General features: G+C 29.3%; 6 protein-coding genes across 12 annotated transcripts; 3 read left to right on the forward strand and 3 right to left on the reverse strand.

Annotated features, from left to right (window-relative positions):
* Window positions 1-396: 396 nt before the first annotated feature.
* LOC124432726 (alpha-aminoadipic semialdehyde synthase, mitochondrial) lies at window positions 397-4463 on the reverse strand. 2 transcript variants are annotated; one of them, XM_046981838.1, is made up of 10 exons: window positions 4228-4462; window positions 3635-4117; window positions 3338-3563; window positions 2923-3250; window positions 2447-2810; window positions 1912-2234; window positions 1588-1837; window positions 1245-1508; window positions 794-1175; window positions 397-723 (listed from the first exon to the last, which is right to left on the reverse strand). In XM_046981838.1, the coding sequence occupies exons 1-10, from the start codon at window positions 4393-4395 to the stop codon at window positions 608-610; spliced, it is 2904 nt and encodes a 967-aa protein (XP_046837794.1). In that variant the 5' UTR covers window positions 4396-4462; the 3' UTR covers window positions 397-607. The 2 variants fall into 2 exon arrangements, with proteins under 2 accessions (XP_046837794.1, XP_046837795.1); XM_046981839.1 differs by lacking the exon at window positions 397-723 and having other exon boundaries at window positions 1043-1175; window positions 1234-1508; window positions 4228-4463.
* Window positions 4464-4987: 524 nt separating this feature from the next.
* On the reverse strand, window positions 4988-7570 carry LOC124422279 (general transcription factor IIF subunit 1). Its single transcript, XM_046958524.1, has 7 exons — window positions 7339-7570; window positions 7196-7242; window positions 6753-7124; window positions 6328-6647; window positions 5946-6232; window positions 5531-5865; window positions 4988-5416 (listed from the first exon to the last, which is right to left on the reverse strand). The coding sequence occupies exons 1-7, from the start codon at window positions 7360-7362 to the stop codon at window positions 5203-5205; spliced, it is 1599 nt and encodes a 532-aa protein (XP_046814480.1). The 5' UTR covers window positions 7363-7570; the 3' UTR covers window positions 4988-5202.
* Window positions 7571-8039: 469 nt separating this feature from the next.
* LOC124426813 (AP-3 complex subunit sigma-1) lies at window positions 8040-10606 on the forward strand. The gene is made up of 3 exons (XM_046968954.1): window positions 8040-8570; window positions 8692-9075; window positions 10224-10606. The coding sequence occupies exons 1-3, from the start codon at window positions 8502-8504 to the stop codon at window positions 10344-10346; spliced, it is 576 nt and encodes a 191-aa protein (XP_046824910.1). The 5' UTR covers window positions 8040-8501; the 3' UTR covers window positions 10347-10606.
* Window positions 10607-10940: 334 nt separating this feature from the next.
* On the reverse strand, window positions 10941-12345 carry LOC124426805 (GATA zinc finger domain-containing protein 1). Its single transcript, XM_046968942.1, has 4 exons — window positions 12129-12345; window positions 11779-12043; window positions 11481-11683; window positions 10941-11365 (listed from the first exon to the last, which is right to left on the reverse strand). The coding sequence occupies exons 1-4, from the start codon at window positions 12182-12184 to the stop codon at window positions 11152-11154; spliced, it is 738 nt and encodes a 245-aa protein (XP_046824898.1). The 5' UTR covers window positions 12185-12345; the 3' UTR covers window positions 10941-11151.
* Window positions 12346-12958: 613 nt separating this feature from the next.
* Window positions 12959-23001, forward strand: LOC124422588 (WD repeat, SAM and U-box domain-containing protein 1-like). 4 transcript variants are annotated; one of them, XM_046959254.1, is made up of 18 exons: window positions 12964-13502; window positions 15978-16115; window positions 16322-16493; window positions 16842-16987; window positions 17135-17367; window positions 17460-17698; window positions 17788-17878; window positions 18013-18122; window positions 18189-18331; window positions 18417-18606; window positions 18691-18836; window positions 18943-19160; window positions 19299-19570; window positions 19662-19752; window positions 19883-19977; window positions 20063-20224; window positions 20341-20485; window positions 20566-23001. In XM_046959254.1, exons 2-18 carry the CDS (start codon window positions 16006-16008, stop codon window positions 20724-20726), a joined length of 2724 nt encoding a protein of 907 aa, XP_046815210.1. In that variant the 5' UTR covers window positions 12964-13502; window positions 15978-16005; the 3' UTR covers window positions 20727-23001. The 4 variants fall into 4 exon arrangements, with proteins under 4 accessions (XP_046815235.1, XP_046815210.1, XP_046815227.1 ...); XM_046959271.1 differs by having other exon boundaries at window positions 12968-13502; window positions 18955-19160; XM_046959263.1 differs by lacking the exon at window positions 12964-13502 and adding an exon at window positions 15189-15489.
* LOC124422610 (myosin-2 essential light chain) lies at window positions 22853-25257 on the forward strand. 3 transcript variants are annotated; one of them, XM_046959316.1, is made up of 4 exons: window positions 22853-23083; window positions 23197-23223; window positions 23977-24282; window positions 24385-25257. In XM_046959316.1, the coding sequence occupies exons 1-4, from the start codon at window positions 23080-23082 to the stop codon at window positions 24489-24491; spliced, it is 444 nt and encodes a 147-aa protein (XP_046815272.1). In that variant the 5' UTR covers window positions 22853-23079; the 3' UTR covers window positions 24492-25257. The 3 variants fall into 3 exon arrangements, with proteins under 3 accessions (XP_046815272.1, XP_046815282.1, XP_046815263.1); XM_046959326.1 differs by lacking the exons at window positions 22853-23083; window positions 23197-23223 and adding an exon at window positions 23234-23843 and having other exon boundaries at window positions 24363-25257; XM_046959307.1 differs by lacking the exons at window positions 22853-23083; window positions 23197-23223 and adding an exon at window positions 23243-23843.
* The last annotated feature ends 18 nt before the right edge of the window (window positions 25258-25275 follow it).

A 25275-nucleotide genomic window follows, 5' to 3' on the forward strand; every position in this document is an offset into this window, starting at 1 on the left:
GAAAAAAAAAGAAAAAAAAATATCATTGTTGTTACGTACAAAGTTTGACTATAGCGTTCTATTAGGAATGTTCGTTAGATAAAAAGCATTAATACATTAACACTGTCGAAATTAAATGTAATTAATAACCCATAATCTCTGTTATGAGATAATGTTAAATAAGATGGAGTCATTAATTGTAAGATTTTTAGCTGCCAGAGAGATAAGAGCAATTCGTTTGTAAACAAAAGGGAATATTTCCATTTTTGTGAATGATTAACTTTGCTCGAAATGAATAAATCAAAGTACTTTGGCGTTATAAAACAATTTGATCGTGTTCGTGTATATATATATATATATATATATATATATATATATATATATATATATAATATATATATATACAAAATGTCTTCCCAAAACGTTCTTGTTTTACCCTTCAAATTAAATATTATAATTTTTATTTTCGTTTTATTAAAAAAAGACAAAAAAAAAAAAAGAAATAACAAAAAAGAAATGGCATAAAGTTGAAAGATATAAACATCTTGATATATAGTTATAAAGGTAAAAAAGATTAAAAAAAAAGTAAAAGGAAAAAATAACAAACAACAATAATAACAAAAATATTTTACAACCATCTGGAAGTTTCAAAGGACTCCACACCTTCCGCTTTAAGTCGATGAAGTATCGGTCGATAAATATCCGGAGTGAATGGTAATAACATACCTCTTTGTTGAATCTCACCTGAAATTTATCATTAATATATTAATACGATATAAATCATTATTGATGATATGATTACATTAATAATTACCGTCTAAAATCATTTTAACGGCAATAGCAGCGGGATATCCAACGGTACGAGCCATAGCAGAATGTCCTTTTGCATCGCCATATAATACCAAATTAATTCCTTTAGCTTCTCTTTTATTGTCAGGCCATAATACACCAATGTCGTGTCTCAAAATAACAAGATCTCGTTCGTTCTTTTCGTAACAAAGTTTCTTCGAAAGATAATAAGTCAATGTGTCCAAAGGCGTATTCAATTTTAATACCAAATTTTCTTCTAATAATCCCAAATCCTCGATAGCTTGTACACGTTCCTCCGAATTTACTCTTTCCGCGATTTTTCGTTTGAGATTTTCAAAGAAAATTTTGTCGTTAGCCAATCCAAGTAAATTGCATATTAATACTCTCTGAAATGAATATGATAAGGTTTATAATTACTTATAATTTTTTTTAATAAAAATATACCTTGTTTATACCCATGTAATATCTGGTCCATTTGGATGAAGAATAGGATGAGGATTAGGATCGATAAGTCCAAGATATTGCAATGCCTGTATTGTATCAGAAAATCCTTTGAATCTTAAAGTACCACGTAATACAGTGCTAGCATTTTGAATTCCATAAAGTTCACGATATATAGTACTATCTCGATTAGGAAATCCCTCTAATGCAAATCCAGGAAGAAAGTCTAGAGATTGTACAGCGGACATTAAATCACCGCCACCTGATATTTCTACTTCCTGGAAATGAATCTGGTATTGTAATATATGATCTGAATAATTGTCATTGAAAATTGTTTAATACGAGCTATTTGTATACCTGACCATCTCTATGATACTTAGCTGGTGCCAATGTATTTAACAAAGCACCTTTAGGCGACCAGCTGAATTTGTATCTTAAAGGATTAAAAGAGCATTCAGGTGCGGGTAAACCGCCACACCATGAGACAAATGATTCTATCTTTCCGCCAGCTTTTCGTACGTCATCGAAACATTCCAAAGCTAACAAATGATCTATACCAGGATCGAGACCTATTTCATTCAAAACTGTAATACCTGCAGCAACGGCTCTGAAAAAGACGATATAAACAAGGAAGTTGTTTAAAAATATCAATTGATCGTTAAATCAAAAACATACACTTACTCTTCGTGAAGCTCCTTGACATGATCATTCATATAACTAGCTGTTACTAAGTGCGTTTTAGTTTCGATGCAAGCCTTAGCAATAACATGATGCAACGAATAGGGTAATAAAGATACAACAACGTCTGCAGATCCAATAATATCCTCCAAGATGTCTGGTCTTTCAAGAACATTTAAGAACATAGGTTCAACACCAGGAAATCGATTGGCCAATGCATCAGCCTCATCTTTCAATTGAGATACTACAACGATTTTGATACTGTTATCTCTATGAAGATATTCGACGACTGGCGCTGAAACATGTCCAGCCCCTAATATGACAACCTAAATGACAACAAACAAACAAATTCGACATTGGAAATATTTTTCCGTATATTTCAAATATTCTTATTTTACTTTATTAACAATAAATTTCTATTCTTGTTCGATGTTTTCGTCGAACAATTTGATAAATCTATCTTAAACATACGGATAAACTTATTTACATACATATATATATATATAGATATATATAGATAGATAGAGAGAGAGATTACCGTTTTATTTTGTTTATCCCCGTTATCAGCTTTATGTCTACTTCGATGATTCAATTGTCGAAGTTCTTGGATATATTCAAAATTTGGCGTTAATTTTCCATTCGATGCGATTATGGCATCATTGACGACTGGGCTAAAATTATGTTCCTCCAATGGTTTCTTAGCGTCCGACATTATGACTTCAAGGGCATACGGATACAAAAGATTACCGAAAAAGTCCGTAGATTCTTTGGGAAGTTGCGTTGGCATGTTATCAATCGAACATACTAAGACTCCTGGACCTTTGAACGATTTCGTGTCTTTGTTACGATCAGCGTCATAAAGACAAAATGGTGTATCAATCGTTGTACATTCATTCATGAATCTAAAAAAAATTGATAATGACGCGTGATAAATATATTTTTCTTCTTTTTTCTTTTTATTATTATTATTATTATTATGTTCTCTTTCCGAAGTAATGATATTTATTCGCTTACTCTATACTACCACCGGGATCAGCTGAAATATCACAAATTGCTAACATTCGATGAGGCAAAGCTGGTGCACCAACGCTGATGGGTAACCAAGGTGTATTGGCAGGTCTTAACAAATACTTTGCATCTGGTATGGTCAATAATTTTGGCGAATCAACTGCCCAATAAATACCATTTATTATAACCGAAGTATAAGGTGCTATCTTTTTACTAAACGTAGATATATATCTATCTGAATGTTTATCGTATTCGTTTGAATCAAAACCACCGCCATCTTTTCTTTCCAAATGATGCCTCCGTCTTACTTCACAGGCATAAATTTTGGTGGTATCTTAGAAATAAATAAAAAATGATTACAATAAAATAAATATAAATGATATTCATATATTATTATTTTTCTTTTTTTTCTATCATTTACCTCCATGCTCCGCTACTTTTCTAAGCATTTCCGGTGGTACATATTCGTGAGGAAGTTCTTGTAATACTTCTTGGCCCCCTTGACTTACGTTTCCACTACCCGTAAAAACAAAGGTCAAAGGTCCAATAGATTTCGGCATAGCGCCCAATGCTATTTCATATCCAGCATCTCTTATAGATTGTCTTGCCATTGACGAATCTCTATAATTATGTGCTGGTCCGATATGCTGAGAATTTCATCAATTATCAACGATATATCAGATAAAATTTTAATACAATAGCACGTTGAAGGATATACCATAAATGGTGTATGATGACCTAATGCAAGTAATCTAAGCCCTAATCCATGCAATATGTTGACCATACCAGCAACCCCAGCGTATTTGCCAAACGCCACGACTCTTTGTCCATTTTGATCAGTTAATTTTTCGTAATCCAATAAACGTATATTTTTTTCCAAAATTGCATCTAACAATGGCATATTATTCTCTTGTGCCTTTATCGTGTGAGAAAAGAAGCAATACGTTTTATTAGGTATCAAATGATCGATCGGTACTTGCTTGACCCCAAAAATGACAGATGCAGAACTGATGTCTTCTTGTATGAGGGCACCCGCTGCCTGATAACTTTGAACCGGATAAGCTCTTCTATTGCTAGGTTGGACTATCACTTTTACACCTGCTCTGACTAATCGGCGAACGTTCGATGGTGCCAATGGTGCTCGTCTTTCCCATACTGATTGATCTTCTCGTCTTATCGCTATAACTCTTCCTTTTAGAGTCTAAAAATACATGATTTGTTTAAATAATTATATATATATATATATATGTATATCATAAATTTAGATTCTCAACTCTCGAATATTTGTTTAGAAAATAATTAATATCTTACGCTGGTATCGCGGATACTGTGCGTTAGAAAACGTATTGATTTCAATTTAAAAAGATACTTCTGTTTTAATTTAAAAAATCCTAATATACACATAATATAATATTTTCTTATGATTAACGATATCACGAGGAAAGGAAAAAAATATTTTGCGTCAACGTTTTGCACCATCCATTCACTATTAAAGATATATACTGTATGAAGATTGATCCGAATAAAGAGAAATGTATTCGTTAAATGAAAATATGTTATTAGTTAATAGGACATTAGCTTGCGTTTCATGAATCGTATCATACTTTGATAGGCTATAGGTCATCGAGTTCATGATAGTAAGTAATAAAATACTGATAAGACAAATGTTACAAATCGCTGATATATAAGTGAATAATAATATAAAAAATAAGTTTTTGGATTTGATAATTCTCATTATTTTTTCTCATTATATTTTTGCTTTATTTAAAGATAATCATACAATTTATTCTGTAAATTTGTCTCGACAATTTGTTCATTATTTCTAATTTCAAAAATAAAATTAATCTCAATGAAACTGCAGCGTCTGTTATTGTTACTTTAGGCACAATTGAAAAAACGATAAACACGTTTTTGGCATTATAATTTGTTTATTAAAATGTTAAAACATAGCTATGCCATTTTAGATTCGTGTCAAATAGTCGAAGCTCATATAGAACCATTATCGCACGTATTTATTTATTCGTACAAATAACACTTAGAAAGATAAGAAACAAAGTTGATAATGTAACACTTGTCAGGAAGTATTTTTTATTATTTAATTTAAAACAGTGACATTCAACGAAGTAATCAACAAATATATTCATTTTTTAATATGACAATATTCTTATTATATTGTTATAATATTTCTATCTAGTATAAGACAAATAAAAATTTCTTTTTCTTTTTATTAGCTATAAATATCAATATATACATATATTAAAAATATAATATAATTTTTTCTAATCATTAATTCGATTGCGCTTTAATCGATAAATACATTTTATTTTTAATGGTTTGTTTGGTAGGATTAATCTTCTTCAATATTTGAGTCATAATATTAACAAGTTGTTCAGATGTGAGACCAGTCTTTTTGGATTTGAATTTTTGCAAAAGTTCCGTCGTAGTCATTGGTTTACGCATCAAATATCGTCTAACTGCATCTTCAGTGATTCCAGATTCACTGTAAAAAAAGAAAAAGAATAAATAGTCTCTTATCATTCAATTATAAAAATTCAATATATATATATATATTTATATATATATATATAATTTAAATTTAGATGAAAAATTTTACCTAGCCCCTGGTATATAAGAAGTTACTGGAACTAAATTGAAGTTATCTAACTTTAATTTTTTAGCCTGTGATAAATCAGGAGAGCCAGATTGTTTTCTCTTAAAGGGATCAACTGCATTGGTTGCTGCTGGTGTTGGTGTTGCAGATCTTGAGCTGTGTGCACTATTTGATTTTTTATTATCTTTTTCTTTTAATGTATCAGATTCTGAACCAGAATCACTTGAAAAGTCACTAGAGGAATCCTTGCCAGGCGCAGACTTTTTCGTATCCTTCTTTTTATTCTGTTTCTTCTTTTTCTTCTTGTCCTTCTTACCAACTGGATCTTTATCTTTATCCTAAATGACAACAAACATTTCATTAAATAAAATTAAATATATATCGAACTGATAAAAATAATGATATCTGATAGTCTTACCTTATCATCCTTTTCCTTATTTTCTTCATTTTCATCCTTATCTTCATCACCTTCTTTTTTATCCGTTTGTTCTTCGTCTTCCTCGTCTTCGTCAGATGCAAGTAATTTTCTTAAAGCATCCTCTTCTGCTACGGATTTGATTTCCTTCTGTTGTTCCAATTCGGATTCAGAATCAGACGAATCAGAAATGTAATCGCATTCTCTTCCTTCCTCATCACCATCGTCACTTTCTTCAAATGCTTCGTCGTCCGATGTGTTTTTCTTCTTTTTCTTTTTCTGTATCTCCACTGGAAATAAATCAATTTATACAATTTTTAGTTAAAACGTTTGCATGTTTTTTTTTTTTTTTTTTTTTTTTTTTTTAATACGTGACATTACATACACTTTCCTTTTTTCTTCTTCTTCGTATTATCTTCATCCTCAGAACCTTTTTTGCTTTGTTCGTCACTTAATGAATCATCATCGTCACTGTCTATCCATTCATCCATTTCTGATATCTTTAATTCCTTATCCTTTTTACCAGATTTTTTACCTTTACCACCATCTATTAATTCCTCTTCGTCTCCACCTTCTTCGTCATTTCGCAATCTTTTTCGTAACATCAATGAAAAATAATTCATTACTTTGTTCCTACGACTAAATTCCTGTTCCGCTTCTTCGGCGCTAAGTGCCTTATATCTTTGGATAGGTTGAAAGTTATACCTAAACATAGAAAATTATAATATTTTTTTTTTTTTTTTCTTTTTTCTTTAAATATGAATATATATGTATATAAATATATCAATAATAAAAAAGAAGATCTTATACCACTCGTGCAATGGAAAAGCTTCAATGGCACCATCGGCAGCATGCGTAAATACATAGTAAGCTGCATTTTCACTTATACCACCTTCTCGTATGCCTTTGAATTTTTTCCCCGTCTTTCCACCAGACTTAAGAATCCACGGTTGATCTTCCGGCTTATATTTTCTACTCGTAATACCAAACTTTTTTCTCCTGGCCTCCTCTCTTGCATCTCGTCCAAATTCTGATCCTGCACCAAACTTTGGCATCTCCTCCTCCACCCCTTTATATTCTTTCATATTATTTTCACGTTCCATTTTCACTTGTTTCCATTTGGAAAAATCAACGTTTAATGTTGCATTGAAACGCATAACATTATGCTTCTTTTTACTATTCCTACGAAATAAAAAGCTTACAGTTTCAATTTGTTATGAGTTTGAATGACAAATAAATGAAAAATTACGTACTTGGGTACTCTTATACTGAATTCTTGTACAGATGGTACACCGGGAGGCTGTAGGGATAAAAAAAAAAAAAGATCAGCAAAAAAAAATAGGAAATATAGAAGGAAAATTATACTTTTCAAAAATATTTATACAGATTAACGTACCTTTGGTGGTGCAATAGCTGTCATTTTGTTTTCTTAAAATAATCTATATGAATAAAATTAAATAAATATTCTATAAATATGCGGCAATCCAAATAGATTACCAAACGTTAAATTGTTTTCTCTTAAAAAATATTTAAGATAATGTACTTCTGATATATTGTTACTATGCAAGTGCAACGAGCACGTGCATACGTTGATGCAACCAAAAGTTAGGAACGTAATAAACGAGATACAACAGTAGGATGATGAACTTACATATCAACAGGTGGCACTTCCGTCGCTTCAAACGTTTGCCTTACTTTAAGAGTGTTCTCATTATTTTCTATTCGAAGCCTATGTGACTTCAGCGATAGGTGTGGACAAAATATGAACTACGAATACGAGCGGGAAAATTTGAACTACAAACACTATCCATGAATCTAATATATCGGTTTTGTTGATTATTATTCTCTCAATTTAAAAACAATGATTTAATCTAGATCATTCTTTTTTCAAATTTTTGAATATTTAACAAAATTCTTTTGTTCTTTGTCAGATGACATAAAAAAATTTCTTTCATATAATTAATCCTATTGTTAAAAGGATAGCGTTAGAAGGATATAACGTATAGAGGGGTCAATGATTCTCTATTACTCCTGTAGTTCATATTTTATTCGTACATGGCGCTAAAATCGCATACATTAGAATCTTTGGATAGTGGACAGTGTTATAACGCGTTATAATGTATTATAACATTAGAATTGGATTTTAGACTTTAGTGATAATTTGTTTAATATCGTATATGATAAATTTTGATAAATGATAAAAAACCTTATGTATTAATAATAATTATACATATATATATATGTATATATATATATATATATATATATATACATATAGTTAAAATATTTTCATTTTGTATGAACAATAATCTGAATTAATTAACGCTATGAAGGAATTACGGCGTAGTGAAAAGCTTAGGATTAAAAATATTATACTATGATAGATATTGATGTTTATTTAATTAAAAGAGATGTACGTGAATTATATTCTTATCGTGTAAAGATCATCAATTCTGATCTCGTTTACGTACATATGCCAACAATTGTGCATTCTTGTATATAACCTTTCGTCTATAACGATATAGAATTAATAATAATTTATCCTCAACCTTTGTCATCATGATTAAGGCCATTTTAGTTTTTAATAATCATGGAAAGCCACGACTTTCAAAGTTTTACCAATACTTCGTAAGTATATATAAATGTTTGTTTTTACAATCGATAATACGATTTAGATTCATCGGTTATTTAGACTCCAATATCGGTTATATGATTGCAACATTATTAATTTATTTTTTTTTTTTTTTAGAATGAAGATATGCAACAACAGATCATTAAAGAAACGTTTCAACTTGTATCAAAAAGGGACGATAATGTTTGTAACTTTTTGGAGGGTGGTAGTCTAATAGGAGGATCCGATTATAAATTAATTTATCGCCATTATGCCACCCTTTATTTTGTATTTTGCGTTGACAGTTCTGAATCAGAACTTGGCATTCTAGATCTGATACAAGTTTTTGTAGAAACTTTGGACAAATGTTTTGAAAATGTGTGTGAACTCGATCTTATTTTTCACGTTGATAAAGTTCATTATATACTTAATGAATTAGTGATGGGTGGTATGGTATTAGAAACTAACATGACAGAAATACTTACAAGAATAGAGGATCAAAACAAATTGGAAAAACAAGAGGTAAGTTCTACAATTGTAATATTTATTTTATCTAATCTTTATAAATATTTTTTTTTTTTTTTTGCTTAAATTACTAAACAAATGCTTTGCTAATAATATGAAAATACAGTTTTACCACATAATGCTTTTTAAATTGATACAAGATAAATTATTTAACATTACTTATGTCATCTCTTAAATATTATATATTCTTTTCTAAATAGCTAAGTAATTTAATAAAATATTAGAATATATATATTTATACATACATACATTCATACACACACATATATATGTATATATATATATATATGTATTCTATAAATATTCAGTACTGATATTTAATTAAAAGAGTAAAATTTGTTACAAACTTATTATAGATAATAAGTTTATTTGTTTCATTCGTTGAATTTTAAATCATTGAAGTAAATGTACAAGATTTTCAATTTTCCTTTAGGCCATTAACATCTTAGAATATATTTATAAGAATATAATAAGCAAATGAATAATTGAAATAACAAGTAAATGTCATATTAACCAAGCTTCGAACATTTAATTACTTGTAGTAATTTGTTTGATTGCTAGCTGTGCATGTTTGGTATGCTCCGTAAAGCAGTTTCATGTGGTGGTAGGACTGATCAACCTAACATCAATTTTAGGGGACTTACAGATCAGGACGATCTTGCTCACCTCGTCCGTTTGTCCTTCTGGGGCCCCCTCCTTAAGTAAATCAGCAGTAGACAATCTGGCCACTTTAAATAAATTCAGTCCTATGTACAATTGTCTGTGATTTCTTCTCTCTCTCTCTCTCTCTCTCTCTCTCTCTCTTTTTCTTTTTTTTCTATTTTTTTTTTCTTTCTTTTTTTTCTTCTTTTTTTTCTCTCTCTCTCTCTCTCTCTCCTTTCGTTACTAAGAACTTAAAACATAAATCTTTTTCATAGCTTCATACAATCGCCGTTCATAACACGCATGATAATACTATTGTTTATAAATGTCTGCTCCATGACAGTGCCTTCTTATTGCAATTGTATACGTCGCAATAATACATAAATAAAATATGTATTGTGTAGCTATTTATTATTTGTCTTCACTCCTGGAAATGAATTGCTATCGATTAATCCCAAGAATTTGCCCATTTTCCATTTTCTCCATCCATATAATGTGTGCAGGCGGGAATCATAGCTGCGCCAGCGCGTGCTGTATCGGCGGTGAAGAATATGAATATTCCTCAACAAATAAAGGATATGAAGCTACCTGATTTACCGCAAGCAATAAAAGATCTCAAATTCTGACCAGCCGTTACATCGTTGGCTCCCAGCTGACTGCTTTCTTCTACCAACCAAGGTACAAGCGATAATACTACAAGGATAGTCTTTCCTTCCCTTCGAGTGAATGAAAATGCACCAATGTTGCCCAACACCTCGTACATCTCGTCTCAACGATATCAGAGTTAAAGTGTATAAAGAACTATTTAAACAGTTGTCTTCTCTGTGCTGAAAAACAACAACAAAAAAAAAAAAAAAAAAAAAAAAAAAGAAAAAAGAAAATGTTTCCAACAAAGGAGAATATTATGAATCGATCAATTTCAGATCAATTTTTACATTGATATCTGAAAGAAAATTTCTTACGTAAGTGTAAAGAAAAATCAAAGAATACATTTAATGTTTTGCGGACAAAAGAGAACAGACATAATTTTACTCTCTATATTTCGGAAATATAGACTGTTCAATGTTGTTCCTGTATAGTTAACGAAGATAAATCTATGTTACTACATACCAATATTATTGCATTTCTCCCATTATCCATAATAATGAACTTATGATATTTTGTTTATTAAAAATACAACACTCCCTTATATTGTTATTAAAAATCATTAAACATTCGTGTTATAATGTAATAAAAGTATATTTAATAAATATTTCTCTGACATATCTTAAATATTTATAATATTTGCCGTTTGTTAGTATTTATTTTGTTTTATGAAATAAAATCCAAAAGGAATAGAAGTAAACGGTATACAATTAATTGGCAGGTATTTACAGTTATAGACAAATCTTTATCTAAGAAGAAATAAGATCTTTTTTACTAAGGATATTATCATTTTTTAAATGTATTTATCTCATTCCTCAAAGTTGTCCATACGTATCCAACACCTTTCTCCAATAATGGCGGAGGATATGGAGTATTTTTAAGTTTATAATAATCCGATGGGGCGTGCATAACAAATTCCATGCATTCCAATTTACGTGGCAAATCTTCCTCTGGTCCGACTATATAAGTTTCCGGACAAAATCCTTCTTCTGGCGGTGGACTATTATGATTAATAGTTAATCTTTTAATTTATTTCAAGGAACAATACGTATTATACAATACATAATAATGATAAAAAAAAAAATAAAAAAAAAAAAAAATATTCTTATATATACCTTGCAGTGGTTGGCAAAAGCCAGGTTACGGCTGCGCTTTTTTCACAATACTGATCGGTAAGTAATCCACGTATTTGGGCATAATAAATGCCACCGTCGATGTCCTGCATGGAAACTATATCGCCGACTTGAAAATAAGTACCTTTATAGAAGACAAAATTGCTGGTGACCGGAGTTGCTGTGGCAGTAGGAGCTTTCACTGGCTGGATACAACGATGGAAGATATATATTTAAAAGGTGTACTTAAAAAAAAAAACATATTAATTAATATTATAAATTTGAACAGATGGAACTATACCGTTTTTTTAAACAGATTTCGCCTCCCTTTACCCTTTGGAACAATCTTATGTGGGCCGCTTGATTTCGAATTACAATACCTCGTGATCCTTGTACTTCGTCTAATAGGTTTTAACGTTCCACTTTTGTCGTCATCCTCGTTCTTCGTTTCACCATTAGCTTCGGCGGATCTTTTTTTCTCCAGACAATCATTGCATAGATTACCGGATTCGGTGGAGTGCCAAAGTGGTGTTTCCTTAGTCCCGCAATTAACACACTCAGGTTTACTACCGAGAGGCATCAGATTCCAATTTTCAATTCTTATTAATTATCGATCCATTAAAAGGTAGCTGACAAAAAAACTTTTTCCACCTGCACTCCAAAGTTTTCGTCCAATAGCTTTGTTGATGATTTTCCTCGGCTGTCATTTCGAATATTATTTACACGAATACAAGCAAATAAATGAACGTTCGTACGTACGTATATGAAATCTATGATAAAGAAATGGGAAAAAAGAAGAATAAATGCAGTACGATTCATGAAGAACGAATTATTAGAATCCATGAAATATCTATCATGGCGCCACATACGAACGTTATTTCGAATTAATCGCAAAATATAAATTAACGGATAACAATTGTATAACGTCAATTATGAAATATTTTTATTTTATTCGATTAAATATAATCAAGATCCTTTGAGAATTTATTAAATTGATAAAGCAAAAAAAAAAAAAAAAAAAAGAAGAAGAAGAGAAAACAATTTTTACTTACCAATAGAAAGAAGAGAAATCTATTTTACCGACGATAAAAAAAACAATACTAAGCGACGACAGTGCGCCTCTATACGTATGCACATTAGTTATCTTAACAATACGACGAACCAACTGGAAACTAAGAGAAATATTTTCAATTAAAGAAGAAGAAGAAGAAGAAAAAAAAAAATAATAATAATAAATAAATAAATAAATAAATAAATAAATAAAAGAAAAACAAAAAAAGGAAAAAATATTCTTCCTCGACAATATATTACAAATGTTAAATATTCACGTGCGTTAATATATCAAATATAATAAAAGCGAACGGAGAGATAATATCGTTATCGATCGTTATTACTGTGATAAAAAAAAAAAAAAAAAAAAAAAAAAAAAAGAAAAAAGGAAAGAAAGATAAAAAAAGGAAAGAGAAAATAATGGAACGATAAAAAAGAAAAGAAGAAGAAGAGGATGAAGGAGAAAAAATAAATAAAAGAAGAAAAAATAATGAAGCTTCCGAGAAAACAAATGTGTATCCGATGTTTTGAATGAAAACACTGTCCGTCGGTAATGTGTATTGAAAAAAAGAAATATAGTCGAAGCTATTCCACTACTATTTCCTCCTCTGTATTATCGATCTGGTTCGGTCCGATGTGGACATGCGTTTAACGTTATAACTTCATTGTGACAAATGCCCTGTTCGGGGTATCCTGTTTTTTTTGAGTGTTCATCGTTCGGATAAATTTTTTCATTGGTTCAAATAAATTCTAGAATATTATCGTCGTCTAGAATGCTATGTAAAATCCGATTTGTGATGATGGACGTCATAAAAGTTCATTGATCGAACAACGAATTATTTCTCTCTCTCTTTCTCTCTCTTTCTCTTTCTCTCTACCTCTCTCTCTCTCTCTCTCTCTCTCTCTTTCTCTATCTGTCTGTCTCTCTGTCTGTCTCTTTCTCTCTAGTGTTTGCAACATGTGCCTTTTCTATCTGTGAGTAGAAAATATTTATTTATATATATTTAAATATATATATATATATTAAAATTGTTCAATTGAATAAATCTCTTTCGTGTTTTTTTTGTTGTTATTATTATTACTATTATTATTATTATTATTATTATTATTATTATTATTATTATTATTATTAATTTTTTGCTTTCCTCTTTTTTCCTTTTTCATTTTTATTTTATTTTAATTCTTTTTATTCTTTTTCATTTTTCTCATCCTTTTTCTCAAAAATCTAATCGGTAATATACGATTAAACATTTGTTTCGACTAATGTAGTCGAAATAAAATTTCTAAAGTACATAATTTCTATATATTTGTTCACGCAATATATATAAAACATTCTGTTATTATTAATGTTATAAAAACAAAACAAAAAATGATAATTATATAATTAGATAAAAAAAAAGTATTGAAGTTTTTAATAATACCGTTATACAGACGTACGAGCACTTAATGCCAATGATCAGTTTGTAAAATTATCGTTGATAGGTTAAATCATTTTTCGAAAATCCTATGTATATTCTACACCTTTGATTTTGTTCTTGTTCTTATATATATTTTTTTTTTTTTTTTACTAATTATTATTTCTTTTTTTTCTTTGCTGAAAAATTAACTATGCCATATTTGTTTCTTCGACATATTTCTATCTTTTTTTTTCTTGATTTTTCTTTCTCTTTCTTTTTTTTTCATAAACTTACGATATATATGTATATATATACACATAAAAGAAGTTTATATATAATGATCGATATATTACATGTTACACGTCAGCGATGTATCATGACATTACATGTGTTGTTATTTAAGTTGCTATATAGATTTAAATCGAATATTATAAGTGAAATAATGAAAAGTAAATTGTTTTATATAAATAATTTCTAGAAAAAGAAAAAATATATATATATATATATATACGTAAATAAATATTTATGTATAAAAAAATTTATCAAATTGATCGAAGAATTATAAATAAAAATATATATTTAAGAGAGAGATATTTGGTAGCTGATTTTGTTTGTTTTTTGTTTTAATTATTTATTGTGACTCTTGATCATTCGCCTAATATTTCTTTGCTATTTTTCTTTTATTATTATTTTTATTATTATTATTATTATTATTATTATTATTATTATTATTATTATTATTATTCTCATTTATAATGATCAACGATAAAGATCGAGACTTTGAAAGTCTTTAGTTGAAATACTTTATTACGCTTCCCACCTGTAGAACAGATAGTCGATTTCATTCTCATTCATTATTGAGACAAGTACATACTCGTGAACCTTTCGATGTGTTAAGGTTAGAGGTCGTTAGAAACATTATCATATTTTTATTAGAATTTCTTTTTTCTTTCAACTTCTTTTTCTTTTTTTTCTATGAATATTATTTATTTCATTAATGTATATATATATATATATATATATATATATATATATAAAAATCTTAAAAATATTTTACGGTATTAATTTAACTTTAATTTTCAACGAACATGGACATACACACACACACACACACACACAAAATTCGAATTATTTTTCTGTTTAGTTAAAAAATTTTTCTTTTCTTTTTTCTGTTTAGCTAAAAAATTGTACAAAAAAATATATATTTATTTTTTCTTTTATTAATACAAATTTCTATTTCATCGCACGTATTTTATTTACAATAATGATTGCGTTGATACGGAAGATACAGAAAAATACGGATTAGAAAGAAAGAAAAAGAAATTGATAAAATTACAATGAAATTTTGTTAATTTCCTTTAAAATTTATCATACGACAGAATTTCAATATCTTTTACGTATTTAACTCGTACATATTTCATGTATCCTTCTTGGACAATTGATTTTCTCTTCTTTTAATAATTCACGACATGCGTACAACATTTACCCGGTATAATGAAGCTAGAAACATTATTTGATAGAATCATAATGCGTCGTTATGAGCATCAATCGTCATTCAAGACAGGGTAGGTCAAAAGTGTTTTTTTTTTCTTTTTTTATTTTTTTTTTCTTCTTTTCTTCCTTTTCTTTTTCTACTGTGACTTCGTAAATGTCAATTGTTATTTTTCGAAACGTTTCAGGACTATATATTATTATTCATATTATAAAATTACAAATCTAATCGTAAGATTAGAATCTCTCTCTTCAAAAAAAAATCTAATTGATTTTTACAATCAATATTATTAATAAACTAGCGACGAATAAATTTCAATTATATAAATAGAGATACGTTGATTAATGATTTTAATGATCATCCATTTGAAATTATAAACGTACGAATATAATCATGAATTTAGTGAAATCAAAAAATGTTTGAAATAAAAAAATAAAGAGAAAGAAAATTAGAAGTATGTCGTAATAATAATAATGATAATAATAATAATAATAATAATAATAATAATAATAATAATAATAATAATGATGATGATGATAATGATTTAATTTTTAATTTAAGGTAAGAATCCCGTCTCGAATAAATAACGATGACTGCCATGATCGAGGACGTACAAGCTCTACAAACCCTAACGATTCATACTAGCGACGTAAATAGCGTCGATTTTGCTGGCGATTGTATCCTGGTAACTGGATCGGGGTAAATAATAGTTCACTTTTCATCAATATTTATACTTATATACATTCCTATTTATTAGGAATGTATATAATATGTATATAATTTATATAGGAATTATATAACACAACAAACATATTAATAATAATAATAATAATAATAATAATAATAATAATAATAATAATAATAAGAACGAGATAACATAATAAATTATTTTTATTATTTATTAGGGATAAACGTGTAAGAGTATGGGAATGGCAGAATGGTACAGGCTATGTCGAAGCTTTCTTTTCACCACTTTTAGGTCACAAATATGGGGTAACTTCGGTTAAAGTTAGTCCACAATCGACCATGTTAGCTTCTTCTAGTATAGACGGTACTACATTGCTATGGAATTTAAGGGTAAGATATTTTTATGTATCTGAATTTTTTTTTTTTAATTGTTTTCTCTTTTTTTATCTTCTTTCTTGTACAATATTTTTAACGTTACCAATTGACGCGACAATAAATGAAACAAGCTGTGAAAATAAATTTTTATCGATTATCCTATATTATTAATACCAAGTAAAAATCTTTAATTTGTCTTGTATGATTTAATGTTTTTTCTTTTTTTCTTTTTTTTTTGTTTTTTTGTTTTTTTTTTTTTTTTTCTTTAAACAAAAAATATTTCAGTTTGGATAATAAATTTGATGATCATTTTACATGAGAACAAATGAAAATCTTTTTTAAACTCTATTTTATGTATTAAAGACGGGAACGAAGATACACACGATGGTACAAGTTGGCGGAGAATCCGTAAGAATTTGCAGATTTTCTCCGGATTCAACATTGTTAGTTACAGCTGGAGATAACGGACAGATTTGTCTTTGGGATTTGATACATCGTACTTTGATCAGGCAAGATCTTCTTACGTGTCCATGATCGTAAATAATTTCTCTTAATATAATAATATCATTGTCATTATTTTTTCTTTCACTTTTTTCTTTTTTCTTTTTCTTTTCTTTTTTTTTTCTTTTCTTTTCTTTTCTCTTTTTTGTCTGCAGATCATTTCAGAAACACGAAAGTGCCGTGCAGGGAGTATGTTTTACACCCGATTCAAATTGGTTACTCACAACTTGCACATTTGGCGTTATGAATCTATTCTCCACAGCCGAAATGATCGATCCTAGCGTGTCTAATAGTCAATCAGTAACCGTGTTTGCCTCGATAGACGACGCTCATGATCTTGGTGTAGTGTCTTGTGATTTTTCAATCTCACAAGAGGTAACGGGTACAGGTAATATGTCTATTTATTATAAAATAACTTGTTGGACATTTGTAATTAACAAATGTCTTGATATTAATTGTTTATACTCTAACAATATAAAGGTAATGAGTCATTTACCAAAGTTTATCAATTGGTTACCTGCGGCAATGATCACAACGTCAAACTTTGGGAGGTCATTGTGATTCAAGAAAAATCCGAAGCCCAGCCAAATTCTGCCACTATAAATCTTTACAGGGTAATGGAAAAGCACAGCAGTGCCTTAACTTGCGTAAGATTTAGTTCCAACGGATTATACATTGCTAGTAGTAGTCTTGATAAAACATCAATAATTTGGGAGACGGTAAGTAAGTTTATATAACTAAGATTATCTAATACGACAAACACACGCGCACATATAATTACAGAATAAATAAATTTCTATGATCGCAGAATACAGGAAAAATACGTAACGTGTTAGCGAAACACAATAGATACGTCGCGTGTTGCGCTTTCTCGAGAGATGGAAATCTTCTTGCAACTGGTGATTTTTAATTTAATTAAAATTTTTGAATTTACAAGAGCAAAAAAAAAAAAAAAAAAAAAAAAAAAAAAAAAAAAGAAAGATATATCCACGAGCTAATTGATCAATCGCAATGTCATTCTCTAATGCTTTAGGTTCTAACGATAAGTCAGTTATTGTGTGGGATCTAACAGGACACCTAACTATCGATTCTGAACTTATACGACACGGTGTTCCTAAGTTATTATTAAATGAACGTGGAAAGGTAGGTAAACTTGTTTGATATAGACTTACGATGCTTAAGGTCACGATGATTCATTTATTTTATTAGAATGCTATACACGAGCACGATGTAGTACAGAATGCGGAATCATCTGGGAACGAAGTGAAATTAATTCAGAGAATTGATGATCATGGTGGGGCGGTCAATGGCGTTGCTTTTTATGGGAATCATTTGATAGCTTCTGTTTCAGGGTTTGTTCATGAATATTTATGTCTTGTAAAGAAAAAAAAAAAAAAAAGATCCCTTTGATAATCGAAATTTATTTTGTTAATTTAGGGATAAATTGGTACGTGTATGGGGTATTGAAAAAAATGAGGAAGACGAGGAGGATATAAGATTTCAAGAGAAATCTTTCAGTCCTTTGGAAGGCCATAAGTATAGCGTAAATTACGTAGAATTTAGTCCTTGCGGTACGATGCTTGCCTCGTGTTCATTGGACGGTACCACAATAGTTTGGAATACTGAGGTAACTTAAATAGACTTTTTCCCTTCATTCTAATAACACAAATTGATTTCATTAAGACAATGTTAATCTTGATCATTGTCATAGAACGGTGGACATGCAAGAGGATCGTTCGTTAATTCTGGATCGGGGCTTCGCGTTTGTCGTTGGTCTCCAGATGGTACCAAAATAGCAACAGCTGGGGACGATGAAAAAACGACATTATGGAACATGGATAGTATGGAACACTTACAGTATGTTTATTTGAAAAGAAAAAATTAACAATTCGATATATTCTTTATGGATATTACATATCTATGCGATATCAAAGATACTAAAGATACTATCGTGTGACTTAAGATTATCTTTCAGAATTTTCGAAGGTCATGCCGATGCGATTACATCGATAGCGTTTACCCACGATTCGCGTTATTTGGCAACAGCTTGTAACGAGGGTACATGGAGATTGTTCGATATTCTTAATGAAAAAACAGAATCAGCATTATTGGTTTGCGACGAAGCGCATGATTTAGGTGTACAAGGATGCGACTTTAGTCCAACTGGTTCTATAGGCGCTAGTACGTTTTAATAAATGATGATTGTATTGTAAAGAGAAAACATAGAAATAATTTTTTTTCTGTTTGATTGACACATCTCTTTGATGTTTTCTTTTTTTCTTTTTCTTTTTTTTTTTTTTTTTTTTTTTATTCCTATAGGAGGTGACTCTAATTTGAATAACAACAAACAGACATATCTATTAGCGACATGTGGAAACGATTCTCTCGTTAAATTATGGCAATTAACTATTTCTAATAAGGAAGATGATTCTATAGATTGTATGGGAACAAGCGATTGTAATATTAACTTCAAAGAAAAAAGAACATTCGCCGGTCATGGTGGCAATGTTATGGACGTACGTTTCTCTCCGATTCATGGAGAAATTTTAGGAAGCGTTGCTACCGATAGGACAGCACGTATATGGAGCATCGTAAGCATTTAAATATTTCTATTTATAGTATTAATTTATTTATTTATCTTTATTAAAAGAAATAAGATTAATGGAGCAAATATGTTTACAGTTTTCCGGAGCTTGTTTATACGTCCTCGAAGATCACGAAAGTCTCGTAACGTCATGCGCATTCTCCGAAGATACATCTTTATTCATTACAGGTTTGTTCTGTATTGTTTTTCAAATGTTACGTTACGTTCTATTGCATAAACGTGTATATATACATACCTATTGCACAAATAATTACAACCAAACTAGTACTTCACACTGTGAATCGTATTCCATTTTTAGGCTCATTAGACAAGACCGTTTTAGTATGGAGGATACCTCATCAATTGGTATCTCAAAGTATATTGATCGATAGTTTAAAACAAAATAGAAAAAAGGTAAAATATAAATGCGCCCTGTTGAAATTTAAAAGAAAAAAAAAAAAAAAAAAAAAGAAAAAACTTAATATTGTGAAAATTTTAGTTAACTGATTGGAGGGTCGACGACACTTTGAAATGGTTGAATGAAATAGGATTATCAAAATTAATGAAAAGAGCTCATACATGTGTATTAACGGGACGACAATTGTTGAGTATTCCGGTCCATGAATTATTAATTAAACTCGATCTCGAGAACGACGAGGAGGTATACGAACTCTCATTTTAATTTAATGACAATAAAAATTCAACGATCGTACGTTTCTTTTTTTTTTTTTTTTTTTATTTTCTTTTTATTATTAAATATATATTTGATTTCCAAAGATGGCCGAAATATTCAAGAAACAATTGTACTGGTTAAAAAAAGAGGACGCTAATGCAATGGAGATCTCGGACGAAACAGAAATACCACATGAATTTTTGTGTCCCATAACACACGAGATAATGAAAGAACCAGTTCAATGTTCAGGTATATAAATATTATTAATTTTTCATCCTAAATCAAATATAATTATAATATAAGATTTGAATAATTATATATTATGTTAGATGGATTTACGTATGAGAGAGCGGCGATAAACGAATGGTTCTTGTGTGGTAAATATACAAGTCCAATGACGAATGAACCATTACACGATACTACTTTTACACCAAACATTAATCTGAGAAATGCAATATGTATACTTCTTCATGGTAACGAGCCGGAATAATATATATTTTTAAGATAAATCAGTTCTGTCAATAATCTTTGAAGAGATAAATTATAATTCTTTTTATTATTAGCTGAGTATATACATATACAAGCATTTACACATAATAAGATCTATTAAATACGAAGATACAATACACATAATGTATTTACATCATATATGCTGTTAGTGGACCAATCGTATTATACATTGAACAACAAGCAAGTCTTGAAATATTTTCAGTTGTTATAAACTTATTCTAATCTTTATTAATTATGTCAATATATATATTTGTATTTTTATATTGTTATTATGAAATACGTTAAACGTATTTTACTGAAGTATTATTGGAAAACAAAAGATATGAACATATAGAAAAATCAAACATGATAATCATGATTACATCGTCTGTGTGTATATATGTACATATATATATATATATACACATGGTAATTATATTGCAGAACTAATAAGAGCGAAATGGTCCACAGTATAGTTCATTATGTATAGTATCATAAAAGAAAACAATATGTAAATGATTTAGAATTTCATTTACGAAAATATAAAAAGAATCATTGAAGACTCATAAAATATAAGATGATACTATCATAGGATATACATACATAGAAAATATTATAAACGTTGATAATAATATGAGTATGTTATGTATATTTTATGAAAATATGATACACTAGCATGCATATATATATACATATAAATATATATATATATATATATATATATATATATATGTGTGTATGTATGTATATGTATATATAGTGACCTGATGTACAGGAATAGTACAATTTCATATTAATATTATCGACAATCTTCGTGGATTAAAAAGGACAAGAAAAATTGTACCAACGTATATGCACTTATATGTTGTATTATCTCTGAGCGCGTATATATTATACATATCGAATCGATGAGAATTTTGTAGAAGTTGTAAACACAAGTAAAACTACATGATGATGATGATGATGATGACGACGAAGACGACGGCGATGATGTTATTCGTTAAATTTTAAACTTCTTAAAGTGAAAATCTATCGAAAACAAAGTTTTGGTAAATGTTTCACTAAAATCTTCACACATAAACGATTTTTATATAACGTATATAATTAACGTCACGTTTTTGATATTTATGCAATCTCTGAAGGATATGCATACTCATATCTTGTATAGAGCCATGTATTATTACATAAAATTATTAGTGAATTAATAATTTTTTTAGTGAATATTTTTTTTCTTATTTGAATGTTAAAAATGATAATAGTTACGTACTTATATTGTACATACCTAGACTACATACATACATACATATTTAAAATGATTCAATTCAATATATTTGAATATTAAAGAATATATATATATATATACATATATATATATATATAAAAATTTGTATGTATATTTCTGTGATAAAATATATTAATTCGGTTGAATTGTTGTTTACGAGAGATATAATCAAAGAATATGTTTGCGATAAAATAATATAAATTGTTAATTTTATTAATATACATATATATACATATACATATACATATATATATATATATATATATATATATATATATATATATATATATATATATAATTATGTACAATCGAGCTTTGTTAATGTTACGATATTATGTTATTACTATGGCGTGCTCATTGTACGGTTATCACTAATAAATACACAAAATTTCCACCAATAAAAATAGAATTAATAATATTCATTTCAAAATTAAATGTTAAAAGGAAAAAAAACAATGGCTCGGGGCGGCGGGGCGGGAGGGAGAGGAAATTCGAAAGAACCGCCATAAGACCTATAAAATCGTGATCCTATTGGTTGTCGCCTAGATGGCGCTATATTCAATTGTTCGATTTGTAAACGTAGATTGTAATAAAGAAAGTTAAACGTAATGAAATATTATTATCAAAAATTTAGAAAAATCTTGACAGATCATTGAAGTAAAGATTGATTTTAATTCATTGGTCGAATTAAGTTAAAACTATATTTATTTTCACGAGTGATAGGGGAAAAAATAAAAGATTAGCAAAGAAAAAAATTTGAAACGTTCGTGAGTCACTTCCGTTTTCTGGGTAGAGCGACTACGTCACCATATGTGACGCTGCTGCATATAGAGAGACGATCGAAAAGAAACGAAGTTTGGCACCGCCTGTTGACAGGATACGTGTGAACGTCGCTCTACGTATTATAACGCGAGTGTTTAGAAATAATAATAAGAAAAAAAAAGATATATCTATATATATATATATACATACATAATACATATATATATATATACATACATATACGTATACACACGCAGAGAGACACGAACACAGGAGATACACATAAAAAAAAAAAAGTAAAAAAATAAAAATGGTAAGTCGTATTTATCTTGAGAATTTTCGTAAGTTAGAAAAACGTTGACTCAAAAGATCACTCGTAAAAATGAATCTAAACTTGATCTGAACGTGTCGTTTCTGTGTTCTCAGGCATCTTACTCGGAGGATCAGCTGGCAGGTAAGTGAACGGTGTATCCCGAACAAGTAGAGAGATTAAAGAGGGGTACTCGCTTTTTTCTCGATCTTTAATTCAGGTCAAGAGTATCCTTGCCTTTTTAGACACACCCCGTTTGCCACGGGCTACTCGTATCGAGGACTACCTTTTATGGTTCTATCTTTGAAAGCGAGAGGCGTCCAATCGTTTAAAGATCATTCCGGCAAAGATCGTTCGCACTTTTATCCACTTTGTTCGCGGATTTAATCTCGTTCGAACGTCTCTCCCGGTATCAACGTTACTTTCTTTCTTCATTCTCTTTTTCACTTTCTATTTCTCTTTTGGGATAAAGTTGATACGATCATTAGTAATATCATTAGAAATAATAGAAGAAATATATTCTTTCATTTCCTTTCCGTTGGATTAATTTTGTTTGATTTCTTTTTTTTTTGCCTTCTATTAACTTATTTTAAAATGACAATGATTCATATATATTAGTGTTAACAAATAAAAGAACATTCAATGTAATTGAATCTTTCTATAGCTATTGTGAGTTTTAAAATACGTTAAGTTCAATTGATTAGGCAGAATGTATGGATACAGTTATCAGGAATTGACTAATAGGATGATGTCATCTATGGAGGGTAATTAGATTTGATATTATTTAAAAGTATTCTATGATTTGGCCATTACTTTTGTTTGATAACATTGAGAAGAAATAAGTCATTAGAACAATAAATTTTATATAGATAATAAGATAGTTTAAACTTATCTTAGAGTTTCAGGAAGCATTTCAGCTCTTTGATAGCCGTGGTGATGGAAAAATTCATGTCGCTCAAATTGGTGATGCATTGCGTGCACTTGGACAAAACCCTACGGAATCGGATGTAAAGAAATTCACTCACCAACACAAACCAGATGAACGGATTAGCTTCGAAGTATTTTTACCAATTTATCAAGCCATCAGTAAATCCCGTACGTCTGATACAGCTGATGATTTTATCGAAGGATTACGTCATTTTGATAAAGATGGAAATGGTTATATATCGTCTGCCGAATTGAGACATCTTCTAACAACATTGGGTAATTAAGGAATAAAACTTATAAATTAGTGACTATTCTTAGTGATATTCTCAGCTTTTTACAAAAAGCGGATGTAACAGGTATCTACATCTTACCCTGCAGGTGAAAAATTAAGCGACGAAGAGGTAGAAACGTTACTAGCGGGCCACGAGGACTCACAGGGTAACATTAATTATGAAGACTTTGTCCGTCAAGTGATGTGCGGATAAATAGTTACTTAATTTTGTACATGAAGTTATTAACATTTAATTTTTATAGTTCTCAAGTCTATTCAAACTTTTACTTTGGAAAACCTTCATATCATAGCGTATGCGTATAAAAATTTCTCTTTAAAGAAACTAATGCTACGTATCACATATTTTGTTATATATCATGGGGAGAAAACTAACCATTTTTTCATGTAAGATTAAATATTAGTTAACAAATGGTAGAGATAAATGAAGATCTAGCGCATCGTGCCTTGACCTACTCCAATTTACGAGCATTTAGTGATATTGAGAGAAACACAAAACTGTAGATTGTGCGAACAAACACATTATAAGAATTTGACGTTTCCTTCACAATTTCATGAAGTTAGATTGAATTTTTCATCAAATTCCTACAATTCTGAGCCATCGATAAAGAGAATATAATAAAATTTCTTTATTTGCATTTATTAGCTCGCTATAAAAATCCATGCGCCGCTTTTACATAACTATGAGAAAAAAGTAAAAAGGAAGAAGAAAAAGAAAAACGAAAAGAAGAATAAAATTGTCATTTTATATTTACTTATTATATCTAATGTAATTTTTATTTTCTTAAACGCTATAAAAAAAGAAAGGAAAAGAAAAGGAAAAAGACAAAAAGGAAAAAAAAGAAAAATTAATAAATAAAACGCTGTATGTTAAGATATAAATAAATAAATAAATTTACTCTATAATTATTTTAGCATTATAACGTACGACATCCTTAGTGGAATAAACCGATTAAAGTAAAGCCGATGATTATGATTGA

Source organism: Vespa crabro, chromosome 1 (assembly GCF_910589235.1).
Source record: "Vespa crabro chromosome 1, iyVesCrab1.2, whole genome shotgun sequence".
In the NCBI taxonomy this organism is placed as follows: Eukaryota; Metazoa; Arthropoda; class Insecta; order Hymenoptera; family Vespidae; genus Vespa; species Vespa crabro.

Bases quoted from the DNA above. Each gene is read 5' to 3' on its own strand.
- LOC124432726 (XM_046981838.1), bottom strand. From the start codon at position 4,395: ATGGTGCAAAACGTTGACGCAAAATATTTTTTTCCTTTCCTCGTGATA. The intron at 4,118-4,227 runs GTAAGATATTAA...ATGTATTTTTAG, and splicing joins ACAGTATCCGCGATACCAGC to ACTCTAAAAGGAAGAGTTAT. The intron at 724-793 runs GTAATTATTAAT...GATAAATTTCAG, and splicing joins CGTTAAAATGATTTTAGACG to GTGAGATTCAACAAAGAGGT.
- LOC124422279 (XM_046958524.1), bottom strand. From the start codon at position 7,362: ATGACAGCTATTGCACCACCAAAG. The intron at 5,866-5,945 runs GTAAGACTATCA...GTTGTCATTTAG, and splicing joins ATAAGGAAAAGGATGATAAG to GATAAAGATAAAGATCCAGT. The intron at 5,417-5,530 runs GTAAAATTTTTC...CTTTTTTTACAG, and splicing joins TCTTATATACCAGGGGCTAG to TGAATCTGGAATCACTGAAG.
- LOC124426813 (XM_046968954.1), top strand. From the start codon at position 8,502: ATGATTAAGGCCATTTTAGTTTTTAATAATCATGGAAAGCCACGACTT. The intron at 8,571-8,691 runs GTAAGTATATAT...TTTTTTTTTTAG, and splicing joins CAAAGTTTTACCAATACTTC to AATGAAGATATGCAACAACA. The intron at 9,076-10,223 runs GTAAGTTCTACA...TAATGTGTGCAG, and splicing joins ACAAATTGGAAAAACAAGAG to GCGGGAATCATAGCTGCGCC.
- LOC124426805 (XM_046968942.1), bottom strand. From the start codon at position 12,184: ATGACAGCCGAGGAAAATCATCAACAAAGCTATTGGACGAAAACTTTG. The intron at 12,044-12,128 runs GTGGAAAAAGTT...GCCTCTCGGTAG, and splicing joins ACGAAAACTTTGGAGTGCAG to TAAACCTGAGTGTGTTAATT. The intron at 11,684-11,778 runs GTATAGTTCCAT...CGTTGTATCCAG, and splicing joins GAAATCTGTTTAAAAAAACG to CCAGTGAAAGCTCCTACTGC.
- LOC124422588 (XM_046959254.1), top strand. From the start codon at position 16,006: ATGACTGCCATGATCGAGGACGTACAAGCTCTACAAACCCTAACGATT. The intron at 19,161-19,298 runs GTACGTTTTAAT...TTATTCCTATAG, and splicing joins AACTGGTTCTATAGGCGCTA to GAGGTGACTCTAATTTGAAT. The intron at 19,753-19,882 runs GTTTGTTCTGTA...TTCCATTTTTAG, and splicing joins TACATCTTTATTCATTACAG to GCTCATTAGACAAGACCGTT.
- LOC124422610 (XM_046959307.1), top strand. From the start codon at position 23,789: ATGTATGGATACAGTTATCAGGAATTGACTAATAGGATGATGTCATCT. The intron at 23,844-23,976 runs GTAATTAGATTT...AACTTATCTTAG, and splicing joins GATGATGTCATCTATGGAGG to AGTTTCAGGAAGCATTTCAG. The intron at 24,283-24,384 runs GTAATTAAGGAA...CTTACCCTGCAG, and splicing joins ACATCTTCTAACAACATTGG to GTGAAAAATTAAGCGACGAA.